Here is a 10,982-nt window from a genome sequence, read left to right as displayed (position 1 = left end):
AAGTGTGAACGTACCTGTGTGACTGGAAGAGATCTGGGGATGTGGCAACTGGGTAAAGTCTGGAAGAGGTAATGTTTAACCAGGAGACACTTCCTTATTACTCCTAGCTGATAAAGATCTCACAATGGGGAAATAACACTCAGAATATTGTTTACTGATGTTTGTGTTTATTTATCATTGTTGTTGACACAGTGAGATCATACAGGTTGTACATACATGGTCCTGACATCCTCTCTACAAGGACGTCTAGCAACATGATGATGATGAAGGTAATAACATAAGTGTGTTCCTTCACGATGGAGGGAGGGGGGTGCTGGGGAGAGGGTCACTCTTCAGATGTTGAGCAGAGATAGGGGGAGGAGAGATAGGGGGAGGAGAGATAGGGAGAGGAGAGATAGGAGATGATAAAAGGAGAGGGAGAGATTATTTGTCATCTTAACTTCAGTGAACGGACCAATCAGCAGCTTAGGAGCTGCTGACGGACATGTTCTCCACCTGTGAGCTCAGGCCCTGGGCCCCGCCCCCCTGTTTCTTCTTCTTGCCTCCAGATTCCTGCTGCTTCTTCTGCTTCCGGGACACTTCCTGGTCGATGGGAGCCGGCTTCACGAAGGGAATCATCTCTTTCAGACCTGGAGGAGAGGAGGAGACGAGAGGAGGAAAGGAGGGGTGGAGACGAGAGGAGGAGGAGAGGAGGAGGGGTGGTGACGAGAGGAGGAGGAGAGGAGGAGGGGTGGTGACGAGAGGAGAAGAGAAGGGGTGGAGACGAGAGGAGGAGGGGTGGCGACGAGAGGAGGAGAGAAGGGGTGGAGACGAGAGGAGGAGTGGTGTAGACGAGGAGGAGGAGGAGAGGAGGGGTGGAGACGAGAGGAGGAGGAGAAGAGAGGAGGAGAAGGGGTGGAGACGAGAGGAGGAGAGGGAGGGGTGGAGACGAGAAAAGAGATGGGGAAGAGGAGAGGAGGGAGTAGTATTAATAACCTCATCCTGTTTACAAGTGTGAGTGTGTCTACATGTATATGAGTGTGTGTGTGAGTGTTTCTACATGTATATGAGTGTGTGTGTGTGTGTGTGTGTGTGTGTGTGTGTGTGTGTGTGTGTGTGTGTGTGTGTGTAGATGAGTGTCTCACCAGGGGGCATGTAGTCCCTGAGTGTCTCTGGTACGGTGACTCCCTCGTCTGTCTGGTAGTTCTCCAGAATGGCACACATCACACGCGTGGTCGCACACATGGTGGCATTCAGCATGTGCACAAAGTCTACCTGCACACACACACACACAGGTGAATACACACACAGCTGAATACACACACAGGTGAATACACACACAGGTGAATACACACACAGGTGAATACACACACAGGTGAATACACACACAGGTGAATACACACACACAGCTGAATACACATACAGGTGTATACACACACACAGCTGAATACACATACAGGTGTATACACACACACAGCTGAATACACATACAGGTGTATACACACACACAGCTGAATACACATACAGGTGTATACACACACACAGCTGAATACACATACAGGTGTATACACACACACAGCTGAATACACATACAGGTGTATACACACACACAGCTGAATACACATACAGGTGTATACACACACACAGCTGAATACACATACAGGTGTATACACACACACAGCTGAATACACATACAGCTGAATACACACACAGGTGTATACACACACACAGGTGTATACATGCACACACACACAGGTGAATAAACACAACCACAGGTGTATACACACACACAGGTGAATACACATACAGGTGAATAAACACAACCACACACACACACACAGGTGTATACAAACACACACACAGGTGAATACCCACACCAAACCCCCTACCCCCCACCTTGTCCATCATCTTCTTGGTCTGGCCGTAGCGGATGCGAAGGCGGCGTGCCTGGTAGTCGGTGCAGTTGGAGCAGGAGACGAGCTCCCTGAAGGCCACTGAGCCGGGGAACCAGGCCTCCAGGTCCAGCTTCTTACTGGCAGCGTGGTTCAACGCTCCTGCAACACGGACAACACACTGTTACACAACACATACTCACAATATGTACTGAGAAATAATATGACTGATATATACTAATATACAATATGACATACAGTATAGTACCTACTGTCGAATTTATTACACCAAATCAAAACTGTCCAAAATATATCCATACATGGATGCCAGGTGTGACTGCAGTACTTCAGCAGACATGGCTCACATGTTTTGTCCAAAGTTAAGTGACTTCTGGTCAACTGTTTGCAAAATTTTAAATGAAGCATTTGACACAATTGTGAGGCCGAATGCAAAAATTGCAATTTTTGGTGTATAAGTAAGTGAGGGTTAGGGTCTTAATGTCCACTAATAAGAAAAACGCATTTGCTTTTGTCTCTCTGGTGGCTTGTAGAAGGATAGTACTGGAGTGGAAATCTCAACCACCGAATGCGTCAGTCTGGCTTAATGACCTGATGCTATTCCTGAAATTAGGAAAAATTAAGTATTCTTCTAGAACAGGGTTCTCCAATCCTGGTCTTCGAGGGCTGCTGTCCTGCATGTTTTAGATGTTTCCCTGCTCCAGCACACCTGATTCAAATGAATGGGTTGTTATCAAGCTCTGTGGAAGCTGGGTAATGACCATTCATTTGAATTCACTTTAAGAGGCTTAACACCTTACCCTAACCCCCCAGATAATAAACTCCTAAAAAAAAAATCGGAAACGTTATTTCGGTCGATTATTCCTCCCCTTCAATAATACCAATTTGTATTGTATTTTATATCGTTGGAAAGCCTGATTAGTCACATTTACAACGCGGTACAACTTGTAAGTATTGTGCATTCGTGGAATGAGCGACACAGCTAACCATGTGGGTAGCGCCCCCCCCAAAATTGCCAAAATCCCCTTCAATATTCTTCTGTTGGTATTCACTCTCGTTTTGAGTTGCTTGGTGGATTGGATGATTGCACTCTCCCACTGTAATAAGGAAAAAACAACACATATTGGCCATTTTTACACTTTATTCATTTTACACTGTCAGGGACCTCAGTAGCGTGTGGAAGATCCATATGCAGCCACAACAGCTTGGCACCTCCTCCTCATGCTGGTCAACAGCCTGGTCACACACTGCTGTGGGATGGCATCCCATTCCTCAACCAGGGTTTGTCGCAAGTCAGCCAACATGTTTGCGTTGGTCACTCTTGGCACGTACAGCACGCCCAAGCTGATCCCACTTGAAGCTCAAAACGAAAGTGAATACCAACAGAAGAATATTGCAGGGGATTTTGGCACATTCTTGTTGTAAAGGTGACTAATCAGGCTTTCCAACGATATAAAATACAATACCAATTGGTATTATTGAAGGGGAGGAATATTCGACAGAAATAAAGTTTCCGGGGTTTATTACATTTACATTTAGTCATTTAGCAGATGCTCTTATCCAGAGCAACTTACAGTAAGTACAGGGACATTCCCCCCGAGGCAAGTAGGGTGAAGTGCCTTGCCCAAGGACACAAGATCATTTTTCACGGCTGGGAATCAAACCGGCAACCTTCTGATTAATAGCCCGATTCCCTAACCGCTCAGCCATCTAACCCTAATAAAAGGCCCTAACAGCTTTGCCCAGTATGCACAGCTGTGTACCTGATGTGAGCTTTACGCAGAGTGGGAATTGCTCCCTCTCTCAACCCCCTCCTCCTCCTATCTTTTTTATTTTATTTTTTTTTTGCTTTTGCCTTGTTGGTATTGGCAGTATGTGGGGGGTGTGTGTGGGATGGGATTGATTCTCAAATAAGAAAACAGAAATCAAGACACTGTACCTAAATTAATGGATCTGTATTGTCTTATCTTTCTTGAATAAAAACATGGTTTAAAAAAAAAAGTATAGTATCTACCGTAATTTTCAGACTATAAGCCGTGCCTTTTTTCCAATTTTTCGACCCTGCGGCTTATATAACGGTGCGGCTAATATATGGATTTTTACAGCTAATGGCCTCTAAGATATCAGTAAATTTTCGCTTTAAAAAAATATAAATATTCAAAGATGTGCACACTTTTTCAAGGTTTTTCAAAAATAGCCAAAGTTAAGTGGTTAAATGATTGTGACGCTATTAACTAATTTACTGAGGAACCCCTAGCACTCCCTCAAGGACCACTGGTTGAAAACCACTGCTGTAGATCACTGCCGGTATGTGCGCTGGGAGCGCACCGTTTAAGTTTGAAGGTTGAAAAGTTTGTGTCTGAAACGCTATGTGATACAGTACAGTTTACACAGCACAGTATGTTCTGTAGCTACTATTGCACTAAATGGTAACACTCGAATAAGTTATGCAAATATGCAACTTGTTTGTTGAAATGTTAATAAATGGGAGCTTCCTCAAGCAGCCATCTCTTTCCCGACAATCCCCTCTGTGCACGAACCCTTACATATGGTAATTAAACATTAAAACACCTGCGGCTTATAGCCCAGTGCGGCTTATATATGTACACATCATTCAATTTAGCTGCTGCGGCTTATATTCAGGTGCGCCTTATAGTCCGAAAATTACGGTACTGTTTATATTATGTGTTATAATGCTGGTGTTTGATGTGTGTCTGTGTGTGTTGGAGGGAGTATGTTGTGTGTGCGCACCACACGTGTTGATGCGTGTGTGACGCCCTGGGCTGGAGCCCCAGTGACGCCCTGGGCTGGAGCCCCAGTGACGCCCTGGGCTGGAGCCCCAGTGACGCCCTGGGCTGGAGCCCCAGTGACGCCCTGGGCTGGAGCCCCAGTGACGCCCTGGGCTGGAGCCCCAGTGACGCCCTGGGCTGGAGCCCCAGTGACGCCCTGGGCTGGAGCCCCAGTGACGCCCTGGGCTGGAGCCCCAGTGACGCCCTGGGCTGGAGCCCCAGTGTTCCAGCCTCAGGTACGCGCTCTACACAGAAACTACATACTAGGGAACATTGGGTGTGTGTATTGGGTGTGTGTGTGGGTGAGTGTTGGGTGAGTGTGTGTACGTACCAGAGACGATGTTGACAATACGGTAGGGAATACCCAGCGACTGGTAGAACTCCTCTGCTGTGCCGATCATCTCATCAAACATTTCCCACGACTTGTTATCATGAGGAGACGCATAGACAAACTGCTCGATCTGGGGAGGGGAAGGAGAGGTTCAGTATGTAAATGTTACATGTTCACAATTTTGTATTTTTTGTACAAAGGCCTCTAATCACCAGTGTGAACCATGACTAATAACAGCCTCCTCACCTTCTCAAACTGGTGGACTCTGAAGATGCCCCGGGTGTCACGCCCATGCGAGCCCACTTCCTGTCTGAAGCAGGTGGAGAAGCCGGCATATCTGATTGGCAGATCCTCAGGCTTCAGCCACTCATCTCGCAGGAAGGCTGCGATTGGCTGCTCCGAGGTGGCGATCAGGTACTTCTCATCAATGCTGCTGTCCTCCGACTTCTCACTGCCCTTCCCTATCACCTGGGGGGAGGAGGGGGAGGAGAGGTTAGGTATAGGGAGTCAGGTGGCTGAGTGGTTAGGGAATCGGGCTAGTAATCTGAAGGTTGCCAGTTCGATTCCTGGCCATGTCAAATGACGTTGTGTCCTTGGGCAAGGCACTTCACCCTACTTGCCTCGGGGGGAATGTCCCTGTACTTACTGTAAGTCGCTCTGGATAAGAGCGTCTGCTAAATGACTAAATGTCTAAATGTATACTAGTCAGCAGTCAGGACTATCACCTGGGGGGAGGAAGAGAGGTTAGGTATACTAGTCAGCAGTCGTAGAGACATGATTAGTTACATGGTCGTCAGGACTCCTACCTTGTAGAGTTACGGGGGATAGTTACGGGGCTAGGTACTGGGTTAGTTACGGGGCTAGTTACGGGGCTAGTTACGGGGCTAGTTACGGGGCTAGTTACGGGGCTAGGTACTGGGCTAGGTACGGGGCTAGTTACGGGGCTAGTTACGGGGCTAGGTACTGGGTTAGTTACGGGGCTAGTTACGGGGCTAGTTACGGGGCTAGTTACGGGGATAGGTACTGGGTTAGTTACGGGGCTAGTTACGGGGCTAGTTACGGGGCTAAGTACTGGGTTAGTTACGGGGCTAGTTACGGGGCTAGGTACTGGGTTAGTTAGGAGGTCGTCAGGGCTCCTACCTTGTAGAGTTACGGGGGCTAGTTACGGGGCTAGTTACGGGGCTAGGTACTGGGTTAGTTACGGGGCTAGTTACGGGGCTAGTTACGGGGCTAGTTACTGGGTTAGTTAGGAGGTCGTCAGGGCTCCTACCTTGTAGAGTTCGTCGTCAAACTGGCTGAGCTGGGCGACCTCCTGCATGACCTCCTTCCTCATGAAGAAGGGTGTGTAGAGGGGCGTGTACTGCTTACTGTAGAGCACCCGCAGAGCGTAGCTGATCAGAGCTTGCTCCAAGAACACCAGCGGGCCCTGCAGGGGGGGGGGGGTATGAGTGTGTGAGTGTATCCATTGTGTGTGTGTGTGTGTGTGTGTGTGTGAGTGTGTGTGTGTGTACCTTGAGGAAGTAGCCCCTGCTGCCAGCCACCACGGCCCCCTTCTCTCCCTCGTACCCGTCGATCATCACCACCAGGTCCACGTGGGAGTACTTCTTCTGCACGGAGCAATCCCCCCACGTCCTCTCCACGCGGTTATCTGCATCCTGCCAACACACACACTTTAATATATATACACACACACACACACAGCTACACACACCAGCACCAGAGATGGGAAGAAATACTGTATTTAAGTAGATTTTTTTCACTGTTTGTGGGAAAACACTTTTGGAAAAAAACATTTGAAAGGTTGATTTATTAATTTTTTGGAGAAAAAGAGGGTACTTTATGGATGAGGCAGACAGAGTTAGTGATGTCGACATGACTGAGAATAAAGACATTACTGATCACCCATGGCCATATGAGGGAGATGTTTGAAATGATCTGCGTCAAAAAGGATTCCTGGCGAATGTGCTGCGTGTCTATAGTTTCTTTCTGAATTAATACGATTTGAACAGCAGTTACCAGCATGACACCAAAACAAGTAGTTATAATGGCTACTTTTTACTTAAGTATATGTCAGAGCCCACACACAGTGATAAAGTGTAGTCAGTACTTCAACTTTTACCAGAGTCTTTTTAAACATGAGTATCTGTACTTCTATTTGAGTGAAGGATGTGTGTACTGTACCACCAAGAAGAGAAGAGGAGATTGGGGAGGAACAGAAGATGAGGGGGGGGGAACAGAAGATGAGGGAGGGGGAGGAAGAGGAGATGAGAGAGGGGGAGGAAGAGAAGATGGAGGGAGGGGGAGGAAGAGGAGATGGAGGGAGGGGGAGGAAGAGAAGATGGAGGAGGGAGGGGGAGGAAGAGGAGATGGAGGAGGGAGGGGGAGGAAGAGAAGATGGAGGAGGGAGGGGGAGGAAGAGGAGATAAGGGAGGGGGAGGAAGAGGAGATGGAGGAGGGAGGGGGAGGAAGAGGAGATGGAGGGAGGGGGAGGAAGAGGAGATGGAGGAGGGAGTTGGAGGAAGAGGAGATAGAGGAGGAGGAAGAGGAGATGGAGGAGGGAGGAAGAGAAGATGGAGGAGGGAGGGTGAGGAAGAGGAGATAAGGGAGGGGGAGGAAGAGGAGATGGAGGAGGGAGGGGGAGGAAGAGAAGATGGAGGGGGAGGAAGAGAAGATGGAGGAGGGAGGGGGAGGAAGAGGAGATGGAGGAGGGAGGGGGAGGAAGAGAAGATGGAGGAGGGAGGGGGAGGAAGAGGAGATGGAGGAGGGAGGGGGAGGAAGAGGAGATGGAGGAGGGAGGGGGAGGAAGAGAAGATGGAGGAGGGAGGGGGAGGAAGAGGAGATGGAGGAGGGAGGGGGAGGAAGAGGAGATGGAGGAGGGAGGGGGAGGAAGAAGAGATGGAGGAGGAGGAAGAGGAGATGGAGGAGGGAGGGGGAGGAAAAGAAGATGGAGGAGGGAGGGGGAGGAAGAGAAGATGGAGGAGGGAGGGTGAGGAAGAGGAGATAAGGGAGGGGGAGGAAGAGGAGATGGAGGAGGGAGGGGGAGGAAGAGGAGATGGAGGAGGAGGAAGAGGAGATGGAGGAGGAGGAAGAGGAGATGGAGGAGGAGGAAGAGGAGATGGAGGAGGGAGGGGGAGGAAGAGAAGATGGAGGAGGGAGGAAGAGAAGATGGAGGAGGGAGGGGGAGGAAGAGAAGATGGAGGAGGGAGGGTGAGGAAGAGGAGATAAGGGAGGGGGAGGAAGAGGAGATGGAGGAGGGAGGGGGAGGAAGAGGAGATGGAGGGAGGGGGAGGAAGAGAAGATGGAGGAGGGAGGGGGAGGAAGAGAAGATGGAGGAGGGAGGGTGAGGAAGAGGAGATAAGGGAGGGGGAGGAAATGGAGGAGGGAGGGGGAGGAAGAGGAGATGGAGGAGGGAGGGGGAGGAAGAGGAGATGGAGGAGGGACGGTGAGGGGGAGGAAGAGGAGATGGAGGGAGGGGGGTGAGGGAGGAGATGGAGGAGGGAGGGGGGTGAGGGGGAGGAGATGGAGGAGGGAGGGGGGTGAGGGGGAGGAGATGGAGGAGGGAGGGGGGTGAGGGGGAGGAGATGGAGGAGGGAGGGGGGTGAGGGGGAGGAGATGGAGGAGGGGGAGGGGGAGGAGATGGAGGAAGAGGAGGGGGAGGAGATGGAGGAGGGTGAGGGGAGGAAGAGAAGAGGAGGGAGGGAGAGGAAGAGAAAAGGAGATGAGAGAGGGGGAGGAAGAGGAGATGAGGGACGGAGGGGGAGGAGGAGGAGATGGAAGAGGGGGAGGGAAGGAAGAGAAGAGGAGGGAGGGGGAGGAAGAGAAAAGGAGATGAGAGGGGGAGGAAGAGGAGATGAGGGAGGGAGGGTGAGGGGGAGGAGATGGAGGAGGGAGGGGGAGGAAGAGGAGATGGAGGAGGGTGAGGGGAGGAAGAGAAGAGGAGGGAGGGAGGGGGAGGAAGAGAAAAGGACATGAGAGGGGGAGGAAGAGGAGATGAGGGAGGGTGAGGGGGAGGAGATGGAGGAGGCGCAGGGGGAGGAAGAGAAGAGGAGGGAGGGGGAGGAAGAAAAGAGAAGGGAGGGAGGGGGAGGAAGAGGAGATGGAGGAGGGGGGGAGGAAGAGAAGAGGAGAGAGGGGAAGGAAGAGGAGATGGAGGAGGGAGGGTGAGGAAGAGGAGATGGAGGAGGGAGGGTGAGGAGGGGGAGGAAGAGAAGAGGAGAGAGGGGAAGGAAGAGGAGATGGAGGAGGGAGGGTGAGGAGGGGGAGGAAGAGAAGAGGAGAGAGGGGAAGGAAGAGGAGATGGAGGAGAGAGGGTGAGGAAGAGGAGATGGAGGAGGGAGGGTGAGGAAGAGGAGATGGAGGAGGGAGGGTGAGGAGGGTGAGGAAGAGAAGAGGAGAGAGGGGAAGGAAGAGGAGATGGAGGAGGGTGAGGGGAGTTTGTAAGGCAGCAGAGTCAGACCTCGTCATTGCTGATGGGTACGGAGGGGTGCAGCAGGTTACCGATCTCTCTCAGGTACTCAAAGCGCTCGGCCTCCAGCCTCAACCGCTCGCTGTCACTGCGCTGCACAGCCTCGTCCACCAGCGCACGAACACGCTTGATCTGAGACACAGTCAGGGCCTTGGGGGGGGGGGGGGGGTAAGTGTGTATGTTTCTATGTGTGTATATGCGTATATGTATTCATATATATGTGTGTGTACATACTGAGAGTGTTTCAGCATTCAGGGCCTCCAGGTTTTGGGCATCTTCAGGAACAGAATCATCATCCTCCCCCACTGGCTCCTTCTTCTACACACACACACACACACACACACATAGATACACACACGCACAGACACACACATACACAGTATTAACACACACTCCTGCTCCCCTCGCAGTGGGGAGATGATGGGTTCCAAGAGCCAGCATGTTAAACTAAGGGGAGGTGAGGCCCTACCTTCATCTTCTCTCCGATGCTTTTGCTGCACAGGTTTTTTGCCTTGTTCAGGTTGTCTGCAGTGAAGCGACCTGGGGGTGGGGGGTGGGAGCAGATGGAAGGGGTGGGGGGGAAGTGATCACTCAGCATCTTGAAAACAGCCCAATGCGTTCTCATTAATTTAGCTTCATACTAATGATGGGAAACGGACACCATGCTAGCTTCATAAACAAATACAGGTGTAGATTAACTATAGTGTCGTGTACTTGATGACAATATTGCCGTTGTTAGACGGCTCCACGGCGCTACGGGGCGAGGTTTGACAGCGACAAGGCAGGAAGGGATTGCATCAGATTGTGAATTGGATGACGTACCGTATGGTTGTTCACACACCGACCATAGTAGCTAGATGGTTAGCTAGTTGGCTAAGTCACTACCAAGCTCACGGCCAATTGCAGAAACACCCCGGTATACGATCAGGATATAACGTTGTTCTCATTTTTAGGCACATCACATGTGGCCATCATAAACTAGCGTCGCTAGGCAGATACAACTTCCATGCCATGCGGACTCATATTCAATGAATGGTGGTTTGTTAGCTAGCTAACACGCTACCTACACCGAACGTTAGCCAGCTTGATGGTGGAACTTACATTTTCTCCATTCTGTATCTGCTTCAATAAGTTTATCCACAAGCGTCACATCTTTGAATCTCTTTCTTTGCGTCTCTCTGACCACTTCAGGATCGCCGCCTTTGTCGGTCCGAAACAGGTCCAAGTCGAGCACCATGATTGCACGCTGGTGCGTCTGCTCACGAGAGAACCGAGAGCGGAAAGAGAGGAGCCGGTGAGAAACGTAGTCCTTCTGGCAAGCCAATCAAAATGTTTTGTCTTGACTTACGGAATTTTATTTTCGGGTTGCCTACTACTACAGACAGGATTTTATAATAAACACTTGTTCAGAAAGGCTGCTTTAGTGCCGGCGGAAGACTCTTTCTTTACAAGTATTTTTTTAAATATATATATAAACTGTATAATCTATACTATAATGCAAGGAATCG

At 50.3% G+C, this 10,982-nt stretch overlaps 1 protein-coding gene across 3 annotated transcripts; it reads right to left on the bottom strand.

Annotated features, from left to right (window-relative positions):
- Window positions 1-147: 147 nt before the first annotated feature.
- On the bottom strand, window positions 148-10,771 carry sars1 (seryl-tRNA synthetase 1). 3 transcript variants are annotated; one of them, XR_009930022.1, is made up of 12 exons: window positions 10,576-10,771; window positions 9,944-10,014; window positions 9,709-9,792; window positions 9,466-9,624; window positions 6,521-6,664; window positions 6,280-6,435; window positions 5,256-5,477; window positions 5,010-5,139; window positions 1,876-2,033; window positions 1,125-1,254; window positions 369-629; window positions 148-338 (listed from the first exon to the last, which is right to left on the bottom strand). XR_009930022.1 is itself a non-coding variant. In XM_062460439.1 (11 exons), the coding sequence occupies exons 1-11, from the start codon at window positions 10,709-10,711 to the stop codon at window positions 466-468; spliced, it is 1,554 nt and encodes a 517-aa protein (XP_062316423.1). In that variant the 5' UTR covers window positions 10,712-10,771; the 3' UTR covers window positions 148-465. The 3 variants fall into 3 exon arrangements, 1 of the variants encoding a protein (XP_062316423.1); XR_009930023.1 differs by having other exon boundaries at window positions 148-369; window positions 400-629; XM_062460439.1 differs by having other exon boundaries at window positions 148-629.
- Window positions 10,772-10,982: the final 211 nt, after the last annotated feature.

Source organism: Osmerus eperlanus, chromosome 4 (assembly GCF_963692335.1).
Source record: "Osmerus eperlanus chromosome 4, fOsmEpe2.1, whole genome shotgun sequence".
Taxonomy (NCBI): domain Eukaryota; kingdom Metazoa; phylum Chordata; class Actinopteri; order Osmeriformes; family Osmeridae; genus Osmerus; species Osmerus eperlanus.
The sequence above is the reverse complement of the archived record's forward strand: the minus strand, read 5'-3'. Positions and strand labels throughout refer to the sequence as shown.

What these genes read in the sequence shown, in the direction of transcription:
- sars1 (XM_062460439.1), bottom strand. Translation starts at nt 10,711, where the DNA reads ATGGTGCTCGACTTGGACCTGTTTCGGACCGACAAAGGCGGCGATCCT. An exon ending in TGAATGCTGAAACACTCTCA is followed by an intron (nt 9,625 to 9,708) that starts GTATGTACACAC and finishes CCCCCCCCCAAG; the next exon opens with GCCCTGACTGTGTCTCAGAT. An exon ending in GAGTCCACCAGTTTGAGAAG is followed by an intron (nt 5,140 to 5,255) that starts GTGAGGAGGCTG and finishes TCCCCTCCCCAG; the next exon opens with ATCGAGCAGTTTGTCTATGC.